Raw genomic sequence first — 23,573 nt, 5'->3', positions numbered from 1 at the left:
TTGTAACGATCTCGAAAACTTTCCTCTTATTTATTCGATTGGGTAACGTTTTTGGCAAAGGATCTTCTAAAATTACATGGACTTTTTGACAAATTAAAAACAGAAGTTGGCGTTCGGGGATGAACTTTAAGGGAAGTTTTATTATAACTTCCGGGTTAGATAGTAATCACTTCGGCAAAATTCTGTTCTTGCCATTTGCAATGCGGAAAGTTATATCAATTTTATTGCTTCTCTGGAGTTCTCCTAGTTTTTGTTTTGTACTATTCTCATCGAAAATACAAACATTCTGACCTAATATTAGTTATAGTTGTTTTTTCATAACAATGTGATTCATTCAGTGCATTAAGGTTAATGGAAGCAAAAGGTTGATTATGTAGGTTTCTACCTTAATGGATAAAAAATCGATACTAAGTTTAAGACTTTCATTTAAAGTAAAAAATATGTGAATTTTACCACTAGGACTAATATATTGGAGAAGGAATCCAATGAAATCCGTAAATATCCTAACTAAATCAAACAATGGAATTTTAATTCCAGTCACTAAGGTCACGTCCTTTGGCAAGTCACAAAAAAAAAAAATTCAAAATAAAACTAACGACTTACTAATTTTTGTTAGTACCTATTTGTGTGAGGAGCCGTTAATACATTTGGCAACAACGCTTATTTTTCTTTTGATAATTGGAAAGATTGTTGAGAAAGAACAATTTGAGCTTTTAAAACCTTCTGAAAGTCAAAAAAATAACTGAATGACAGATATTTGTAGTTCTATGCCTAAGGAACCTAATAGGGAATCAACATTTTGCTGCTTTTTTGGCTTGACACGGTTCGAAAGATGGTGAAAAGTAGAACATTTTGAGCTTTTAAAATATTCTGAAAGTCCAAAAATATCCGAGTTATGGCTGTTTGTCTTGTTATGACCTAGGACCATAGGAACACGGTTCGAGACGTTCTTGGGTGCGATGCCCCAGGAACATATAGAAAATCTGCATTTTGAAACGCTCACTGACAACGTTTGTAGAGAGTAGAAAGAGGCTGAGAAGAGGATACCATCAATCAGTATTGTTATCTTAGAAATTTACCAGAGAAGTATAGTACATTAAACCAACTTCTATCAACATTATCGAACCCAACAAAGTGGCGTAGTCGGTAGGATAATCTTTGTGCAATAAGTGAAGAAGACTGGCGATCATCCGATCGTCCGAGAACTTTATATTGTCAGAATCTACAAATTCCTGACACTGTCGAGCTCTTTGTATGGTGAAACCAGCTAGAAACTGCATCTGAAAATTAAGTAGACAAGTTTTCTACACAAGGTATTATCTGGTTTTGATCATAACTACTACTCCTCTTCTTCCTCCAGTCAATTTATCTATTAATCTAGATAAACTGTTTTTCTTATTCAGCAATTCTTCTTCTTTTTTGTGTTTTGAATATCTTTGCGTTTTTAATCAATGAGGTTGGAGCAAAACCGAATCAATTTCCCTAAAACGTCTTGTAGTGTTTCAAGCACGGCGCTATAAAAGGAACGAGAGGCCGGGAAATGTATGCTTTCCAACAGGCTTTAAATCAAATTTAAAGCGTGGCAAGGGAACAAGAAATGTCACACTTTTCTGAAAGGCGGGATATGTGACACGAAGGAAGCGGCTTGATACGCCGACATATAAAGTAGTTTGCTTTTATACTATTTGGGGTAGAAAAAAATTCACTTCTTGATATTTCCATGTACATTTATCAATGCAAAACGGTGGGAATAACGGCATGCTTCCTAAATGTGAGAGTGCAATATTGCTGACGAGCCCTTTTAAACTTAACTTTACCCACTTTATGCTGGGGTAAGGCAAACAAGCCATTATACTTCAGACGTAAATTAAAGTCATGACTCAAACCAAACAATTAGGACCTGCATGTAAGCTCCCCGTTGATATATTTAATTAACGTTCAAACGACCCCCACGTTTTGTCGAGTTTCATTATTCGTTTACTCATGATTGGATGGAAAGTTGGCTTTTTTAAAACAGCTGATCAGTTTAATTAAACTAACGAGCTTAATCCGGTTTTTAATCGATTACTTTATCCCTATCAGCATAGTGTATTTCAATTCATTTCAAATCTCAGTCACAGTAGTCTCTCACTCTAGTGGCACAGTTTAACACCATTTCGATTTTTAGCCTTATTTTTTTTCTACAACACTCTGTATGCTAAAGCCAACATGACGATTATCTGACCTATGTGATTATTAGTGTCTTTTACTTTCTACTTCACTATTCTTTTTTCAATTATTTTCCTTCTTTTTGTTTCTACAACTTTCAACTTTTGATCTCTTTGTTTCTCATATTTGTGTTCAGTAAAACTGATTTTCAGTTTATCGAAAGTTAAACTGTAAATAGCCTGTTAAAGCTACTCTAAAACTCGAGAAGTCACAGAAAAATCAGACATAACTCGAAAAATCAATTATTCGAAAAAAAAAACGAACTTTTTGGCACAAATACGAACAATCAGTTTCCTGTTAGCAAAGATCTTGTTAGTTAAGGAAAATTTATAACGAGCATGGAACAGAAGTTTAAATTAAGAAATGACTCTCCCAGCAAACTTTTAATACAACTTTGAAACGATAATAATCACCTCTGCTAAATTTGGTTCTATATTACCTCCTGTTTTAAAAAGTTACGTAAAGTTTGATATAATTCGTTCAACTTTCGGCAGATAATTGTTTTCGTCTTTGCTTTGCATTCTTCGAGATCAATATTCACTTTCCCTTTTTTTTTGCGGACTTTTATTGTAATAAACTTAGTAGGAAATGGAAATACAAGAAAACTAGACGTTCTTTTAGCTCAGCTACAAGAAGCCAGGAACTGTAATAAGGTAAAATAATGATTTTTACTTTAGATTAACTTTGTTTTCTACTGTTCCTCGAATAATTTCGCTGAACATCTCGTCTTCACCAAGAAATAATAATAAAAGAGAAGACTTATAAGACTTTTATCTTTCTTATGCAGCTATAGTAAAAGTATAATAAAAACTTGGTTAGAAGAGTCCTTATAAGTTGTTTCACTAATTTTCTTTAATGTGTCATTAATAATTAATTGCAAATGTTCTAAATCTGGGATGTTGCATATTTTTTAGTTGGCAACTACCCAAACAACACAAAAACGTCTAGCGAACTATTTTCCAATGTCACTGGATGTCCGTTTATCTACGTTCAATAAATTCTATCAATATGTCACAAACCTGTCATTTTAAAGAAAAATACCTAACTTGGTAAAAGTTGCCTATTGTTCTAACCAGTCACGTGACCAAGCTTTAGTATTTTAACTTTGACAGTTCGTGTCAAACTCAAGTAAAACTTGGAAACGTTCAGAAAAGGTCCGTCTTTCCTAAAAAATAGCATTTTCAGCTTTTCGTCACGTCTTGTTTCGAAATTTGTAAGAAAACTGTGTTAAACTGTAATTCTTTCAAATTTTGACAGGTTTTAGAGTATAATTTTGCTAGGCAGTCACCGAGGCAGTCACGCAAAAATTACTATCATAAATCTCAGAAACACAAACTTTTAAGCACAATTTGACAATCACGAATATAGTTGCGTGTCAAACCCACTTGGAGTGAGAAAATGACAGTTTTAAGTACATTTTTGGAATCCTCATTAAATTTTCTATCCAACCACCTGAAAAAAAAGCACAAAATTTGCTACAGTTAGTAACAAAAGCGGTGTCAAAGTTTAAACTGCCAGAAACACAGTTTAAAAGGACAGTCAAGGACAAAATCGTCTGTAAAACCCACATTGAGTGAGCAAATTACTGTTTTAAGCACATTTTAAGAATTCTTATTAAATTTCCTATCCAATAACCAAAAAAACACTAGAAAATTTGGTTCAGTTAGTAAGAAAATTGGTGTTAAAGTTTGAACTGCCAGACCCACAGTTTGAAAGGACAAAATCGTCTGTAAAATCCACTTCGAGTGAGAAAATTTACTGTTTTAAACACATTTTTGAAATCCTCATTAAATTTCTTATCCAATAACCTAAAAAAACACTAAAAAATTTCGTACAGTCAGAGAGAAAAGCGGTGTCAAATTTAAATCCATTTGGTAGAAATAGAAATTGTGTATTTGGTGGTAGAAATCTTCTTCTTTCTTCTTATTGGTTACTTTTGGAAAAACAATTTGAACTACTTTTAACTAAATTGTCTGAAGATTGCTTTGTAGTAACGAAAAACTAATAATCATTATGGAAGAATCGCTCTTTGTTACTTGTTAATCGATTGTCTGTAAGTTAATACCTTAAAATTAGGACCCTATAGTCAGCGAGAAGCCATTTTCCGAGATGAAAAGATTATCTAAGCGAAGGAGGCAGCAGACTTTAATAATGTTCCGTAACTCCCTCAAAATATCTGGCGCTCAGTTTTGGAGCGCTTGAAGCGTGAATGCATTGTGTTTCGGGATAACTAATCGTCGATAATTTCATTATTAGGACCCATCGTTATTACTATACATTTTCTGGAACTACTGTCCATACGTAAGTTAATAATTTTCAGCTCTAATTATTCACTAAATGAGTAATTCTTGGCTCTTGCACACTTGTCAAGATTGATAGTTTCCTTTATTCGAGTCTGCTCCAATAACAATCGTTCCAAATTGGCCTTATTGAGGAAGACTTTTTAAAATCCAGAGCGTCCAATTATTTGAATAGCTCTTGAACTCGTGCCCAACAATGAATGCATCAGAAAGCAAAAAGATTCGTTCTCTATCTCTTGCTGTCTCTTGGCGTTTTCCTTCCGTCATGTACAAAAGAGGACCAGGTCGAATGAGAATTAAACAAAGGACTGAGCTTTATCTTGAGAAACACTGGATAGAGAACGCAAATACAAACAATGAATGTTTAATTAACAAGAGTGTCGACAAGAAAACGGCCTAAAGGGAGTTTCATTGTCAGGAAATATGAACGGGGTATTTTTTTGTTGCAATTTTTATTAATACAAAACCATTCAAAGGAATTTAATTACAAAATTCTGATTTAACCTCTTTGAAGTAGCTGAGACTGAAAACAGCGTAAACTAGGCTACGTTTCGCTGTATAAATATTCAAGGAAGACACCTTCGTCTTTTCCAGTCTCACTGGTTTATTAGAAAAGTTTATAAACCTACAAACTGGGGTAATTAACTTTTATTTAAATAGCGTCTTACAATGAGCCGTATACTTGTAAATTGTTCAAGAGCTTAATGCAAATGTTGTTGGCCTGAAGAAACTTTCATACCGAAAGTTCAGTTTTGTGAGGCTTAACCTTGTATTTTTATATTTGTTGAGTCTCAAAGAAAACTTTGTTGGGGGAAACAAATTGCAACAATCTTCCTAATCATTAACACTGCAAAAATTCATCTGACAGATAAAGAAAACAAATATTGATTTTTCATTAAACTAAGAGCCACAAGAACATTTCTTTGTGTACATTATCCAGAACTTCGTCTCAAAACCTCTTAAACGGATTACAAAATATTTATCACAAAGGTATTTTCTAATTGAACTTTATAGCCTGGCAAGATCTCAAATACGTTTTAATTCAAACAAAGCGCCTTGTTTGACGTGAGACCTGTCTGCACGATTTATTTGTAGAAATTATCGGTTTACTGATCAAAACCGAAATTGCTGGCGCATCCAGACAAATCGGTTTTGTCTGAACAGGAGTCTCGACTGTCGATCCGAAGAAATGTTTATTGATATTTGGTTTGTTTTGCTTTGCTAAAAATAGGAAAGTTATTTTCAAAAGATATCGCATTACAACTGGGAAATTGTATGGCATTAAACTGCACTTTTAAAAATAAACACTTTAAACGGTAATATATTTCTGGAAGACTGTTTAGGGCAGTTGGAGGTTTGAGACCACCACTATTGTTGTAAGTGCAGAAATTAGATTAAGTGACCCAAATCAATGTTTTACTGCAGGCGTTTATGGAAGACGAGAGCAAATTAATTATTGAATTTCAGCTACAAGCTTCCGGGAGAATTGTGTTATGTGTTTAGTGATGTGGTCTAGGGGCGAAATCAGAATGGATATTGATTGGAAACAACTGAAATTTCTGTCCACTGATTGACTTAGTTTTAATATTGATTTTTTTCACGACGGAATAACAATAAATAAATCAGTATCATAATGTTTTAACTTATTAATGTAAGACACTGACACAAATTTCTGGTTTGGATTACCCTCATTTTAAACTTTCTAATATTGTTTCAAATTTGTATTTAGTGAGACTTTAAAGATTCTTAGAGCACAGGAATGACAATAAAAGCTCATTTTTGCCAAATCTACCTAGGGAGCTTTAAAAGTGGCAATCCGAATTTCGAAGCTGTTGTAATTAAAATTCTTTGTTTGAGTTTAACTTTAGATGCCATTTCTCTAGATTAAGTCTTAGCTTCCCTTAATCCTTCCTTTTCTTGAGAGCTCTTCCCCCGTCTCTGGCTTTTATCTTTTGATGAATTCCAGCAAATTAGCACGTTACCGCTTTTATTTTTCCGTTTTTCAGATCGCGTTGCTTGCAACCAAGACAAGGCTGTATTACACAATCTCGTTAAATTTTAATTGTTCATCTTAAGGACGTTTTCTTCGGTCAGAAAATACGTTGAACGGATTCTGCGTAATTGAATAAAATTAGGATTTAGTATCTTTTTAAACGGAAAAAGTCGGCCGTTTCAGAAACGATTTAGAGCTTTCAGTGCCCTAGGCTGCTAATAAGGCAGCAGTTTGGAATAATGTTTGTTAATTTGAACAAATGCGTTCAGTTGGGTAGAGAAACTTCCCAGCCGTGAACCGTTTTAGGGTCTCATAACTAATTAACATTAAGAACATTGATTTTACGTTAATCTGTGGTGTGAAGGCTCTATTTTTAGTCCCAAATTTATTTTCAATCAGTAACAGCCTTTGTACTTTGTATATTTAAATTCCAAGCTAGCAAGATAGTTTACTTTACTGTACAAGTCTTAATAAATTTAAGAGAAATTGTAGAAAAAAATAAATACAAACGAATACTGACATTTATTAGGACAACTCCATGACAAAGATCACCAGCTGCAAAGCAGGGGAGGTTCTGAAGAGGGTCGTTAAACATTCGCCTACTTAGGGCTAATGGCAATAACACTCAGTTCTAAAAGAGGGAGATTGAAGTAAATTATAAATCACAATTTAAATGTGAAAAAAAAACTAACAAAATTGTGCTTTTGATTACAAAGGATTTAGGATGATAAACTCCTTGACAAAAAATAATAGAAAAAAACAGTGGAAGCTGATACGTTTTTGTCCTCGAATGCCCAATGCAAACGCCCTTCCGCTATTTTATTTACATAGATGGAACGTGATCATTTTGAAGCGATGTAGGATTTAATCAAAGCAAAGCCGGCTCGCATCCCTTTATATACAAATCTCATTTTCTATCCCATTCTTTGTTTGAATAGTCCATTTTCTCTATATGACTTTTTCGATCCTGAAGGAACGTGCGCGACATGCCAAATCCTGAGATACACCTAATTTGGTTTATGCTGTTTAAACATTGGGATTTCACGTGTTTGTGATAGTGAATGGTCCCAGATGGTTTAATTCAATTTGCTGGGCCTGTATTTAAGCTCTTTGGGTGTCTTTGAACCGCTTTTCACCTTTTTTTCTTACCCTCCAGTTAAGATGGCCGCCGCTCTACGAATTTGTATGTAAATTTAGGGCGTTTTGTTAAGTAAATGATGTTTGATAACGTCAGGTTGCCTTTTTATTCACCCTTTGTATTTAATTAAGATTGTGCAGCTCCTTACACTACAAATTAACTAATAAAACAAACAACAACCAGGAAATTTTATTAAAAAGTAAAACAGTAATATAAGAGCATCGTCGGGATAGATAATAAACAACATTCGTGGAATATCGTTCAAGGCCCTTTATAGTACAACTGATACCAAGGAAAGTCCTGAGGGATCTGTTTTAATCATGAGAAACAAAATAAATGTTATTCCGTGGCCTCGCCATTATTCGCAGAAACGGTGTGTTGCTTGAAATTTATACCTATACACAATGTTGTTTTGGGGTTAATGCGAAACTCAATTTCTGTGGGCCGAGGCGGGAATTGTGGTTAGTGCGAAATCTTAATTCAATATTATTGTTAAATTATCAGTTGTTTTTTTAATGAGTGATTTCAATGTTGATTAGGTGAAGGAATTAATTAGATGGTTAATTTCTACGGTGGCGCTGAGAGACCATATACATTTTTTGAAAATCGTCAAAATGTGAAGTTTCTTGCAACGCTAGATAGTTTCTAGCATTGGCAGATCGTTTTTGATAATGCCAAAGTTTCTGGCATGACCAGGTAGTTCCTGACATTTGTCAGATAGCTTCTTGTATTGCTAGATAGTTTCTGGCTTGGCCAGACAGTTAATGACATTTGTCAGATAATTTTAGATAATGTTAGATAGCTGCAGGTAGTTTCTAGCATTGCCTGATAGTTTCTAGCACGATCAGACAGTTCCTAACATTTGTCAGATAGTTTCTTGTATTGCCAGATAGTTTCTGGCTTGGCCAGACAGTTAATGACATTTGTTAGATAGTTTTTGATAATGTTAGATAGCTGCTGGCACTATCAGGTAGTTTCTAGCATTGCCTGATAGTTTATGGCATGATCAGACAGTTCCTGACATTTGTCAGATAGCTTCTGACATAACCAGATAGTTCCTAACATTTGTCAGATAGTTTCTTGTATTTTAAGATGGTTTCTGGCTTGGCCAGACAGTTAATGACATTTGTCAGATAATTTTAGATAATGTTAGATAGCTGCAGGTAGTTTCTAGCATTGCCTGACAGTTTCTGGCATGATCAGACAGTTCCTGACAATGACAGGTAGTTTCTAGAATAGCCAGGTAGTTCCTGGAATTTGTCAAATAGTTCCTAACAATGACTGATAGCTGCTAACAATTCCAGCTAGTTTCTGGCATGTCCAGGTAGTTTCTGACAATTACAGATAGCTGCTGATAATGCCAGATAGTTTCTAGCATCGCCAACTTGTTCCTGACGATTGTCAGATGGTTTCTGACATATTTTTGACAATAATGTATTTCAATGTCTTAGCCACGTTGCTAACTAATAACAGAAATCGTTTTTTAAGGGCGAATTAATTATACTTAATTAATTTGATTTACTCTTGCAATGCTATAAAATTGAAGCCTGTAAGGTTCTTTGATTAACGCCAACCTGAAATACATAAGCAATCAAACATTATTTTCTTTTATAAAGTCTTACAACAAAATTGAATACAATATGATAAAGCTAATAAATGTAAAACACATAAAAAATCAAAAATTGTTATTATCATATTTGTGATTGAATTTCACACAAATTAATGCTAAATTTGATATTTCATAATAGTAATTTTCAATCAATCCATAATAAATTTGTTCTTAATACTGTTAAGTGTTATACATCAACCAAATGATAATTGTTTACTTAAATGCAACAACATTTGGTGTTTCTTTGAATAATTAGCCAAAAAATCTAGCTTGGAATTTAAAAAATTCTAATCACTTGAATATCAGACAAGATTTGATGATCATGACACATGAAAGTTAATAAAAAATGCAATTTTGATTTAGTACAAATTTAAATTACAAATAGGACAAAGCAATAAATTATTTGACTGAAAAAATTTAAAATTTTGCTGCGGATATTAAAAAATTGTAATATAATTTATACATTTATCTGAACGATTGCAATAACGCATCGAGCTGATAATACTCGAAACGTAAATACCAAAAAAACATTTTTCATTTTAAATGTTCTGTGGTAATCTAGTAATCTAGAATATATTGACAATTTCGTTGCCGACCAACCGGGATGAAGGATTTATGGCTGTATGAAAGCGATATTGGAACATTTATTTGCATTAAATTGACATTTAATTTTGCGATACATGCGTATGACATTTAGTTGGTAATCAGCTAGTAGCAATATCGGTATCCGGCAAGTGGCCTGTAGTAGTAAATTCAGAGCCGTATTGGGGGTTTAGTGACGTTTAAATTATAGTATACATTTCAAAGAGGAAACTCTAAACTTGTTATTGTTGCAGTGAATTTACGACTGCAACTAATAGTATTGGAAAGCATTATTGAGAAAGGTTTTAAAACAGTGCACTTGCACGCAAACCTGTTTCCAGAGTTTTCGAATGAAATTTCTTACTTTTAAATAAAATATCTCGCTTCTTTGCCCGTTTGTCTGGAAGCAAATTTAAATGCAAATGTGGAAACTGTAAATAAGATTTGTTGGGATCATTTTTTGCAGTGAAGGGATGAGCTTTTTAAAATGGACCGCACGTTCTGGTGGAACAGAGTCAAGGGGAAAACGTAGGAGCTTTACAAATTAGAAATGAGGAGGTGTAAATTGCCAGGGTAAATAAGATTATTGTGTCCCTTTGCACCGGAAATAAAAGTTTTAACATATAGCTGGAATTGATTGCGTTCAGATGTAATCAATAACGTACAGAATTTAATTTGAATTCAATTTGTCCGTTTAATTCAAAAATTTGATAAATACAAAATTGAAATAATTTTATTTCGTTCGCTTTACGCCCTATACAATCAACATTTGTGCTCCATTAGCTATTAATCTCAGATAGGTTAAAAATGTTATGGATTTGCGGTTACGTGTACGCACAATAACGTTGTGTAATAACTAAAATGCATTATTGGAAATGGGACTGGTAATGCGTGTTCCTGACGCTTGAATATTCATCGGTTTTACGTGGAGTTTGATATGGGATCAGGTTTTATTTAGGATTACCGTACTAAATGCAGATTGTTTGTATTAACAATTTCCGTTTTTTTTTTCAATTAGTCTAACGGAAAAACTGCTTGTTACAGGAGAGCAATATTAACCAACCCGGACCTACTTCCAAAAACTCCATGGCTGAAACTACTAGAAAACGACTACTGGGGCACTCCTCTAACAGATTGTGGATCACATGGTTCTTATCGACCTTTGACAGTCTTGACATTTCGTCTCAACTACATTGCTGGCGAATTTGCTCCATGGGGCTATCATTTGGTCAATGTGATCCTTCATTGCTCAGCCACTTGTTTGCTCATGAAAATTGCCAATCAGGTTCTCCCTAAAAGTGCAAAAAATGTTGGAACCATTGTCACTGGACTTTTATTTGCTGCACATCCTATTCATACTGAAGCAGTAGCCAGCGCAGTAGGTAAGTTAAAGATTGTTAGAGAAATTTGTGTTCGTGACTGATATTATTTGTCTGAATTACAGGTAGAGCAGATCTTCTAGCCTGCAACTTTTTCTTCCTTTCCCTGTTAGCGTATTCATCTCACGTTCACTACAGAGAAATGAGCTGTTGCTCAAACTACTGCGATCATAACCTCCTTTATGACAAGTGTAATCAAAAACGCTACGAAAAATTCGCGACAACTTTACAGAAAAGTGTAACGAGTTGCAATTGGCCTAAAAAGAAAAGCAACTTTCTGCATGAGACACAACTGTACTGTGTAAAAAGTTTGGGGGTGGTACCATCAAAGTGGTGTTGCTGGCTGACTTTGGCAAAAATATGGTGGTACATTTTAGTGTGTCTAGTGTTGGCAGTGTGTGCGATGCTCAGTAAGGAAACTGGCATCACTGTACTGGGTGTTAGTTTCGTGTACGACTTTGTATATTCAAAAAACCAAAAAAAGGTAAATATTTAATTTTAATAGCGGACAAGTAAAACTCAATTGGATAAGTTACAACTTTGCGGCAACTTTCCAACTCCTAAAATTTGCCAGCTCATGAAACTTTGAAATTTTTCAATTTATGGTTTACGAAATTTCTCCGTGAAAAAATAAACTAAACTTTATGTGGAAAAGTTAAACTTAGTTTAAGAAGTTCCTAAATCCCTAAAGAATTGATTGACTTAAGTGTAGAAGTTGAAGTGTCTGTAAATGTCTCTTTCTGTGCAAGTCTGGCCAAATTTATTTTAGTTTCAATTTATTCTCTATTCAGTTTGAAACTTTCTCCTACGAAAGTATATAGGATGTATGAACGATAGCTGGTTTATTATCGCATCTGCATTAAAAATTACACTAAACGCAAAGTTTAAAATAGTTATTATTATTGTGTATGTGGTGTATTACGAAAACGAAGCAAATATGATTCTCGAGATATTTGATATTTTTATGTTGCATACAAGCAACTTTCATATTAATAAATACTTGTTTTATCAAGTGTTAGAATTACATATATTTACTTGATCTACGATGAACATAATAATGATTCATTGCATAGCTCACTTTGTGTTACGTAATGAGTGATTTTATCACACTAGTGTGATAAAGCATCATAGCAGCATTAGTATTAGCACACTGAAATGTATTGATGTAATTAAGTTACAAGTTTTCATTTAAATTACCAGAAACCTCTAGGATAATTTTGAAAGATTTATAAACTTTCAAATGCTATTGAAAGCCTTCTAAAAAGTGCCAGAGGTGCTCTAAGACCATTTTGAATCTGCCAGAAACCTCTAAGTGCTACTGACGTGCAGTGTCTTAAACCTTCTCAGAGTTGTTTCAAATTGTCAGAGGCCTCTAGGACAGTTTTGAAGGTGTCAGAGACATTTAAATGCTACCGGGCACTTTATGAAAAGTTACATGGCCTTCTACAACTGTCTTAAATTTTCCCAGAACTGTTTTAAATTGCCATAAGCCTCCAAGACAATTTTGAAAGTTCCATAAACGTCTAAATGCTCATGAGAACCTTCTAAAAAGTGTCAGAGGCCTCTACAAGGGTCTTAAACCTTCTCAGGCTTGTTTGAAATTGTCAGAGGCCTCTAGGACCATTTTGAATTTGTCAGAAACTTCTAAGTGCTACTCACAACTTTCTAAAAAGTCTCAGAAGGTTCTACAAGTGTCTTAAACCTTCTCAGGCTTGTTTGAAATTGTCAGAGGCCTCTAGGACAGTTTTGCAGGTGTCGGAGACATTTAAATGCTACCGGGAACTTTATGAAAAGTTCCATGGCCTTCTACAACTGTCTTCAATTTTCCCAGAACTGTTTTAAATTGCCATAAGCCTCCAAGACAATTTTGAAAGTTCCATAAACGTCCAAATGCCCATGAGAACCTTCTAAAAAGTGTCAGAAGCCTCTAGGATCATTTTGAATCTGTCAGATATCTCTAAGTGCTACTGACAACTTTCTAAAAAGTGCCAACTGACAACCTTCTAGAAAATGCCAGAGACCTTCACAAGTGTCTTAATCTTCCAAGAATTGTTTTAAATGTTCAGATGCCTCTAGAACCATTTTGGAATTGCCAGAGCTCTCTAAATAATACTGCACTTTCTAGAATTTGCCAGAAGCTTCTACCATCATGTGTAATAGACATGATACGCAATTATTTACAGTGCCACAGTCTGTTAATTGCTAGAGATAAAATCCATGTCAGGCAGTGGTAATAAAAAATGCTATTTCTACTGGGAAATATCTCTCCTTTCTGTGTATACATGCGAATGGAATTGTCTCAGACGATAAGCTTTACCTTAGTTCCGCCATGCAACAGGATAAAGACTGATAAGCTTTACGGTCTTTCAAAACAAGGCGAGTCGAGAAAATCGATGTTAGAAGCGCTGCTTATTCTTTGACAAAAATCCCCGAATAATGGCTTTCAGATCAAAAGACCTTCTATCTCCATTGTTAGGTTGTTTTTTATCGTTTTATGCATTCCTCCGAACTGAAGAGCTCCAGCTATTACCGACAAATGATCCGATTTAATTAGATGCCTCTCCAAGTTTTACTTTCAGTTACTTTATGCTCTTTTTGTAGCGAGCATCCATTATTTCTCGAGCTGAATCTTTAAACGAAGTATATTACCTGGTTCATAGTGGAGTAAACTTTATATCTTTCGTATTTGCGAGGCCTTCAGCTTATCTGGCTTTATCCCATTGCATGGCAAACCTAAGGTAAAGTCTGGCAAAGTTTATCTCGAGGGAGACAATTTCGCTACCGTGTTTACAGAGAAAAGATATTTCGCGCTTTTGTACGATAAGATATTGAGGAGATCGAATACATATATACCAGAAATGTACGCTCAATTGTGTCTACACCGAGTTTAACAGCGTGGAATAAGCGCTTTTGTGAATTTGATATTAGTGCTTTTAGTCGTGGAGATGCCATAAAAATATTTGCTATTTCTTCCTGTATCCACTAAAGTAGATTAAGGTTTTCAGAAATTCGAAAAAAATAACATATTCCTGTAAAGAGTAGCCCCCCAAGTCGAAAATTGTCCGGAATAAATCAGGACTTTTCACAGCCCCCCGGAATTCTTTTGAGTCGCTTTAACCGGCCCCTTCTTTTCATATAATCATACCCCTTTCAAGTTCATTACGCACATTCAGCCCAAACCTGGATGATCAGTTCTTGACTGTGGGCAAAATGAATACCCTTTGTGATGCTGATTATGCGTTCCAGCTTTACCGACTTCAATTTACAGTTAAGACGCGTATTCAACTTGTGACATGGCTACGAATATCAAAGGAAAAATTGGGAATATTAGTCATTTTAGGGATAGAAAGTTTATTGAAAGTTAAAAAGACATATTGATAGTTTCAACTGTAATTGTTTAAATATATAATAAAGGGTATCTTGAAAACGGTTAGAGATACAGATTTGATTAAATGAGAAACAAGTTGCGTTTTTATAGCCTTAATAAAAAGATATTTAGAAAATATAAATTTTTCTGGTTTTTGAGATATTTTGAAAAAAGTGATTTTTTTGATTTTACGGTTTAAATGTTGTTTTAATCTCACCCTTTGACACCTTACGCCACTTTTCGTTAGTCAACCCAAAGGAGCAATTGCCTTTGGGTCTAAGGTCTAAGTTGATTTTTAAAATTTTGATTTTTTTTTTAAATTTGCTATTGTATTTTTTGTCTAATGTGCATAATGTGTGTAATGTACCTCTAACCGTCTTCAAGATCTATATAGTCGCTCTCCTTATTCTGGACACACTGTATAACAATATTATAGACAAAATCCCCCAATAAGGCCGAATATTATGAGGGTTTATTGCCGATGGGTAAAGAGAGGTGAAGAGATACCATCTTGAAAACGTGACACATTATAGAATATCCCAAGGGAACGTCTTTTGGGCCGCAATCCTGTTCCAGGAGAGGCAAAAGCTCGGAAAACATTAATTTTTTTTATTTTCCTCCAAAAAACACATTTAGATGCTTTATTCCGTTTTGAGTCTGTTGAAGAATTATTTATTTGTAAAGCCAATTAGTTAATGTGACTAAATTAAAAATGATGTCCCTTAAGTGAATGAAAATTTTAGGATGTGCATTAGCAAATTGATTTTAAATGACAAAATAATTTTCCTTTTTATATCGGGACCCGTTTATTTTATGTTTTTTTTTATGAAAAGTTGATGGCAAAATAGAACCAAGCTTTTAACGGATTAAATGCACGTTACACCTGGTATCGTGTTTAGTTTATGCTAATTCATCATCATGTCAAAATTTTGTTCCACTTATTTTTGCATGTAATATATTTCTGAAGCTTTTAGGATAATGGAATAATTATAGGAAATTTTGCAAGTAATTCGTAACGTGACCTGCAGTTATCTATCTTGTCTAATCACCATTAAAGCTCTAAAGGGTTTTTCTTCTGATGTGTCTTCATAAATTCAGGGAACAAAATTAGAGAGTTCTCGTCTGATTTGTGGCTAGCTACAATTTAACTAGGTGACTCTATTTTATTGGCTAATTTATCAACTGAACAAAATACACGCTAGTGATAATCCACGCTCATCCGAGACGTGTTAAGCTGGGAAACACCTAACCTTAACAGTTAAAAAAGGCGTCGAAAATCACGTACAACTACAAATTCTATTAAAATTATTAGCAAACACGCACACAATCTTCCAACTTTCAACAAGTACCCGCCACAAAAAAAAATTCATTTCCTGGGAAAACATATTAAAACGTATCACGAAAGGCATATAAAAAATTGGAAAGTGTACTTTGTCACTTATCGTACCCTCTGGATACCAATAAGTGTATGCAAATTAAACAGAAGGGAGCGTTGTAAGCGTTAACGCGATTTTCAACAAGAAGGTGTCTGAATAATGTATTCATTTTCGAAAGGCACTGAACTGGGAGAATAAGCGCGCAACAGAATTCAGTTAGTTTGCTTTATAGGTAGGAAATGTGGATCTGATGGTTTTTTATTTGTTTGTCAGGAGCAGACGTAATTTATCTAAGTTTTATATCAAAACTTTGATGGTACGTCAAAGAAATTTTAAAATTCCTAAACCGGAAGAATGTTCCGAATAATATTCTTTCGGCACATGGCGATAATAGTCGATATTATATGAGACGGTGTGCCAAGAATATTTGAGGTTCAATTTTTTGACTATTTCGCTCACGGAATTCCCGTTGATCTCCTTGTTTGCAGGCAGGCTTTCTGGATGCAATAAAAGCCTCATTTATTCGCGGGTCTTTTATTGTTGGCCGTTTCCGTTATAGAAAATGCTCGCAGATAACAAATTGAGATCGGTTAGAACGTTTCCCGTTAACCCGACTAATTCACGTTAAATTTGAGTGAGAAACTCTTGAGAGTGCTTTATGAATAAAATACAACCGCAACGAGACTGTTTAAAATTCATTTGAAACGGCATAAAAGGAAATTAAGTTAAACTTTCAACAACTAAATTGCACCTCAATTAATACGTGGTTGTTCATAGTTTATGGCACCCAGAAATATGCACATCCAGCTTCTCTTTTCCTATTAAACGTTTAAAGCGTTGTGGATCCGACCTATAGTTGAAGTTCCTGGCATTACTAAATAAAACCCGTGCATAATTTAAACTTTTGGCTTCCGATGACAAAAGTTAGCATACTTAAAAGTTTGTAATTGGATATAGAACTATTAACTGATATTCCGAAACACGTCATTTAAAGTTTTAATAAGCGTTTCTGGCACGGTTTGTTTTTGCTGCAATATGCTTCGGGTATTATGCTAAACTGCAACTTGCGGATTTGGTTTTGCTAACTTATTTTGACACAGTTCGTAGTAGTGTTATATTATGGCTTATGGCTGCTCAAAGACACGTCTAGCTAATGGTTATTCTAGTATGCAACAAAAAAGGATTATTACCAGACAAAGAAAGTTTATATAGATGCATGGGGTCTGCACAGCCTTACTTATTGAGCTAGAGGGTATTAAAAATAAATTTTAATTACAAAATTCCCAAATACAGAGTTTTGTCCAAATATTGATATTATTTCAAAAATTACTTAGAAAAAACAAAAATTAATATTAATTTTAACACTTATTAAAAAACACCCTAAAAATGTCGAAAAAATGCAAAAACAGTTTTTATTTTTTGTAGAAAAATAAATCTTTGCAATGTTGTCAAACGTCTCTCCAATAGGCCAATAACAAAATGCAACATTGCGCTAAAGTTTTCTCCTACTAGATTTTTGATTAAGTTTTCTGTCTTTGTCGCATGCAATTTGTGTTTCTTTGTCAGTTACACGGTTTAACTGAGCATTTTAATAGTCACGCGACCATATTTAAGATTCAAACATTGTCCTTCAAGTCACGCGACGTGTTTTCAATGATCCAATTCAAAATTCAAAGATCACGTGATTCAATTTGAAGTTAAAATGACATTCTAAAGGTCGAGTGACTATTTTCAATTATTAAATCCACTTAGAAGTCACGTGATTATTATTAAGGTTAGAATGACATATTCTTATGATCACGTGACTATTTTTAAGGTCACAATGAAATGCTAACGGCTACGTGACGGTTTTTAAAGATAAAATGATATTCCTAATGTCACATGACTATTTTAAGGTTCAAATAGAATTCTGAAGGCGACGTGACTGATTTCAATTTAATATGGTGATTTAATAATGAGGGTCACGTTACTGTTTTTAGTGCCAAAATGACATTTAGCGGTCACGTGACCATTTTTAACATTAAAACGTTACATCGCCTACTAGATTTTTGATTAGATTTTCTGTCTTTGTCTCGCGCATGCAATTATCTGTGTTTCTCTGTCAGTTACACGGTTTTTCTATAACCAGTTTTAGTTTAATGGTATCAAATCCAAATTTCAAAGATTACGTGATTCTATTTGAGGGTATATTGTTTTATTTGCGCTATTTTCTATGTTCTTTGTTATTTACTTAAGTTATTTATATTGTTTTTACATGTAGCTATTATGCTAAATAAATCTCTCTTACTCTTACTCTTAAAATGACATTCCTAAGGTTCTCGTGACCGTTTTCAATCATCAAATCCACTTTTAAAAGTCACGTGACCATTTTAAGCTAGAAATGTTGTCAATGTTGTGAAAAAAACCTATTTTCTAATTCAAACTTAAACACCCTCTATATCTGTAACGAAACAACCAACAACATTCTTTGTTGCACTATCAAACACTGAAATATGACGTATTTATCGTGAAACACCCTGTATGTCTTATGTACCATAACAGGTAGGTACAATATTCACCTGTTTTCGGTATATTCAGCTTTTAAAAATGATATTTTCAGATTTTGGAGTGTCTAAACAGTACTCAAACTTCAATATCTAGAAAAACAGTTGAATATAGAAACATGAATAATGTTGTTACATAAAACATGCCTGATATCGTTGGTTGTTTTTAAAATTATAATAATGTACCGAATTTAAGAAAAATATCGTCTGTGGCTCTTTTACGCCTTCGTATACCGTTAAGGTCTCTCAACTTATTTTATTAACATTGCAATGACAACCGAATATCCAGAAAAAGAAAAATCGTTATAGTCATATCAGTCATGAATTATAGTGATCTGAAACAGTCATAAATTTGAAATGTCGGCAAAGTTAGCGTGACTCTCGACACCAGAGCGAGCCCCTCTATTTACATGTTTATCAAACTCGAACGGTGCTGGTCGAAGCTAACACACAATGCCCTGGAAATGCCTAAATAGCGACGCGTTGTCTGCATAATAGCCTGAAAACGGAGCTATGTTCTTGTTTAAAATTGAATTGGGTCTGACTCTTCTTTTATTTCCATTTTAAGTTTATTGTCTGCGTTTGAAAAGTGTCAGCCCGAAGGATCCTAGTTGGGAAGTCAAGTCGCGTCTCTCAACTTTGTTATTTACTGCTTCAGTTTCGGTAGTTGTTTGTTTTAATATTTCCCGATATTGCTGTGGGTTGGCTGACTATACAATCAGTTTTGATTTTCCAGCGAAAAACTACACGAAAATACCAGATTTTCAAACGATTCTTACGAAGCCAGCCAAAGTGCCTATTATTTTCCATGTAAAATCCGATATCTTTGGTCGTGTCACATTTCCCTTATGCTATTACAAAAATTTAATATCCTCCCTTCGTTTTTATGAACGAATGCCAGATGGCTTGTGCACCCTATTATCACTTTCTAGTACGTCCCCCTAGTTAAAAGAGGGAAATAAATTGAAGTAGCGAATTTTTGGATTTAACACTCTATAAATCGTTTACGAGATATTTATTTGAGACTGATATGATATTTGATTTGGGATTAGAAAAGGTCAAGTGAAAATACTTAAAGAAACTGTTTTTCTGTTATAATAGATCAAAAACAAAATAAAATTTCTTTTATTTTTAGTTATTCCATCAGTTCTTCTTCGCTAAGTTCTTTTCAGTTATCAAACTAGTTTCTTTTGAAAGTTTTTCTTCACAGTGTTTTCTTAGTGTTGTGTTTTCGATTACAAATAAAAGATATTGCACATTAGGAATTTAACAGTCAATCCTTAATTTATCACACAAAGTGCTCTGCTCTCCAAAACGTCATCTTTGAAATATTAAATTGTGTATAGCTTCTTGCAATGCACGATCCGAAAAAAAAATAGACGAGTTTTCCTTCTTTCCCGTACAAAACGTTATCAATCTTACCAGATTGCGGCGTCTACAAGATTAAACATGCCAAAAAAACGCCCCCGCCAAGAATATAATTCATTTAAAAGCGTTGCAATCGTGCCCCCTTACGTCACGTTGCGAGTGGCAATTATGCAAAGCATCCGATGCATTTTTAGGGGTGAGTTGATACGGGGGAGCTAAGGAAATTTAATGTGGCATTCGGGATTCGGCTTGCACGACCATTTATTAACAGAAGGGGGGATTTGGCCGTGTATAGGGAAAACAGGTGTTCTTTGTTTCAGTGGGGGAAAGAATAAAGTAGGGTGGTTTATCGGATAATGTGCCTCTGGGGTATTTCATAATTTGAAATTTTGTTACTCCCGGTTTATTAAAGAATATTTGTCATAAAATATTAGGAACCAGATTTGGACACCCCTAACTATCAACATTAAGTAGTTTCTTGAACGAAAGGGAAAAGCAAGGGGAGAACCTAACCCCAGGCCTTTTGTTTATATACTCAAGGGTCTCGTCGTCAACTCGTTAAAAACTACGTACTACTTCATTGCCTAAAAATATGTTTGCACTCCAAAAAGGAACAGGAAAAGTATCGTGCGGATACGTTTTTACCCTCTTGCGAATGCCTATAATGGATCCACTTGACCTTATTTCGGACAAAGTACCTATTTGTGGGGATCTGTGCGAGAAACCTCCTTTTGTTAACCTGCTTTTCAGGGTGATATGTAGTTTGCTTTATGTCTTGTTTTTATTGTTGTCATATTTTAGTCCGGCTTTTTTATTCGGAAGGCACTTATACATTCTTATTTCTCTTTGTGTTGTCTTTTTCAATTTTTGTTTAAGAAAATTTCCAGTAATTGCAATGGGTACGTCTCACAGATAATCAAAATTTGTTGCAGAAATGTTTATTACTAAAATTCTACTAATTGAAAAGTTTTACATTAGAAATTGTATTTGATTTAATAAATTTGACATAGTTATGATTATGTGAAAGTATGCAAAGTGTTTGAAATTCCAGGGGTTTAAAATTATTATTTCAGCAATTTAAAAATGTTTTGAATAAAATTAAAATTTTTTTAAGAGTAATTTTTTACTACTTTTTGAAATTCAATATCTCGGTAACATAAAGAGCTAGAGAGATTGCTTTTGGCTCATTTTGTAGTTTTTTTTATCCTTTTTTTAATGAAGTGTTTAAATAAAAACTTAAATTAAGGTAAAATAAGTACAAAAAAAGCACTTTAAAATTTTTCGTTTTTCAAAAAAATTGAAAGAATAGATTGGCTTGGATGAGAGGCCTCTGGCATTTTTAAAATGATTTTAGAGATTCTCTTAGATTTTGAAAATTTCTTAAAGAAGTTTAGATTCTTACTTTTGTAACAACTACTTACCAGTTTAGGCAGCAATTGATGAAAAACCAAACCTTTTTGTTGGATTCTATACTTATTTAGATGAGTGGTAATTAACTTTTTCTTTCCTTTACTAAAATTTAAAATTTGAACTGTAAAAATTTATTTTAGGTTATTTTATACAGCACTTTCATTCTAATTATGATTAATGACGTCATTTATTGTGTTAAATACGTTTAAAAAATTTTTTGCTACAATAACACTCTCGTTACCGAATACAAGTTTTCGGAAAAGTATCATTCGCTTACTTCTTTACAAGTTGAAACTTACACCGACAAAACGTACATATTCCCGTCTAACTTTCTCCGGATGTTCCTGCTTATTAGGAATTGCATAGCAACAACACTGCATGCTGCGAATTTAGAACTTTGGACGATCGAGTAAACTGCCAACTTTGAAATTAAATTCCTTAAAAATAATTATACAGAAGGAAATTTCAAAAGATGGCCGCCGAATAGTCGCGTAAACTCTTTGTGAATGCAAATAGTCTTTTTAGAGTAATTTAATTACGTGTTTGCTTTCCAGGCAATATTTTTAGAGGCCTAAATTATTTCTTTCACAACCACCAAAAACAGGATTTTCTAATGGACTTTCCCGGAATGAGTCGAAAGGATAAACTCGGAAATGTTTTTCTGCTCATCCTGTTAGTAATTCGGGATTTAAAAGAATTAGTTAAAACGGATTTTAGGGTCCTAACGATATACATGTATTCGATTAAGAGTAATTAGATTTTCTGACAAACCATCAAAAGAGCTTTTAGCCAGTTCACCGCTATGTAGAACTTTAATGGACATTGCTTTGTTTTAATGGATACCACATCAGGCTTTCAGCCAGGTCGTTCTGTCTAATGCGATTTATTGTGAACAAAAATCCACATAATTGTGGAGTAGGATACAAAATAGCACTACACTATTGCGGTTTGGAGGTAACATTTGGAAATTTCTCTCCGGCTATTAGTCAGGTGGTTTGTGTTTAATTATTTCAAGTAAATTGTACAACCATTAAAAAAGAGAGAAATCCTATTTTATTCTATGTATTTATTAACTAGAGATTAAAGCAAGTTTAAAAAAAAATTCACGAAATGATATTTAGAATTAACTAATTTAAGTCTTATCGAAAATCGCCTGGAGCGGCTAAAAAATCTCATATGAAAAACATGCCGGAAGCCACTTATAAACTGAAATTTTCCTGTTTTATACACTGGAGTGTTCCCATTCCAGCTTCATAACTTTTAATTAAAAACAATCGATCTCTTCCGCTGTAAAATTTACAAGCTGATCCCAATTCCGGATCTTCAGCGAAAATAAGACATATTGAACGGGGGAACATAAAATAGAGAAAGCAATCCGACCGGTCGGATCCCAGTTTTAGAATTGATTTCGGAAAACTGGTGTATTCGGAAAATGATCGCCCTGCCGGTCACAAGAGCCCAAATGACGTCGTATATTTGTCGGAAAGATTTTGCACTAACTCTATTTTGTAAGGCTGCTCGTAAAGGGCAAATTGGACCCTCGATTCACCAGAGTTTCCAAATTAGAATTCAGACGTGGAACTCGTCCGTATCATTTTGGGGACGACTTTGCTCTATTAACTAACGGAAATATGCGACCATGTCTCTATATCACAAATATTTAGCTAGTTATTAAATTTTACCTTTCCAAAAAGTCCTATATATTTTCAAGTATGGTTTGCTTCAGTAAATTGTATAAATTTGAATATATTTTTATGTCCTGTCCACATATTTCACAAAAAAATAACTGGATGTGTTTTTTGTTTATAAGCAGTCGGGCTGAAAATAGCTTTAAAAACAATAATTAAAAAAAAACATTCACATAAATTTGCATACTTTTTGTGTGGCAGCTTTGCTACAATACCCACGCATTAACTGCGATTATGTCAGAACTTTGATGAATTATCGGAGGACCTCTTAGAAAATGATACTATCAATTATTGACAGTAGTTAATGACGCTTGAAGTCTCTAATAGTATCCATGATTGATGGCGTTAATTCTGTCTCCAAGTTTTGTTAAAGACAACCTGAATGATTCTGGTTTGCTCTATTATTCTTGTAATTAATCCCCACCAAACAAAACATGTAACAAATTCTTTTATCTTCTAAATCCAATATGAAGATCGACCGTACAATCTGCAAAGGAACGATAAAGTCTCTTAACTAAAAGAGTTTTCAGCATTTCTAAAGCAGCGAACAGAACGAAAAACAGCCCCCCTATTTTTTAATTGTCGGTGTTTATCAGGTCTAACAAAGAACGT

General features: G+C 34.0%; 1 protein-coding gene across 1 annotated transcript in view; it reads left to right on the top strand.

Moving 5' to 3' along the window:
* Positions 1-23,573, top strand: part of LOC145730154 (protein O-mannosyl-transferase tmtc2-like) — a 94,018-nt gene that overhangs the window by 3,522 nt on the left and 66,923 nt on the right. Inside the window, exons 2-3 of the mRNA XM_081981194.1 lie at positions 10,875-11,212; positions 11,275-11,693. Coding sequence (XP_081837320.1) covers positions 10,875-11,212; positions 11,275-11,693 — 757 coding nt within the window. The remainder of the gene's footprint in view (positions 1-10,874; positions 11,213-11,274; positions 11,694-23,573) is intronic.

The sequence above is a fragment of the Ips typographus genome, linkage group LG6 (assembly GCF_016097725.1).
Source record: "Ips typographus isolate SLU linkage group LG6, UJ_Ityp_2.0, whole genome shotgun sequence".
Taxonomy (NCBI): domain Eukaryota; kingdom Metazoa; phylum Arthropoda; class Insecta; order Coleoptera; family Curculionidae; genus Ips; species Ips typographus.
Note: the sequence above shows the minus strand (reverse complement) of the source record. Positions and strands in the feature narration are given on the sequence as shown.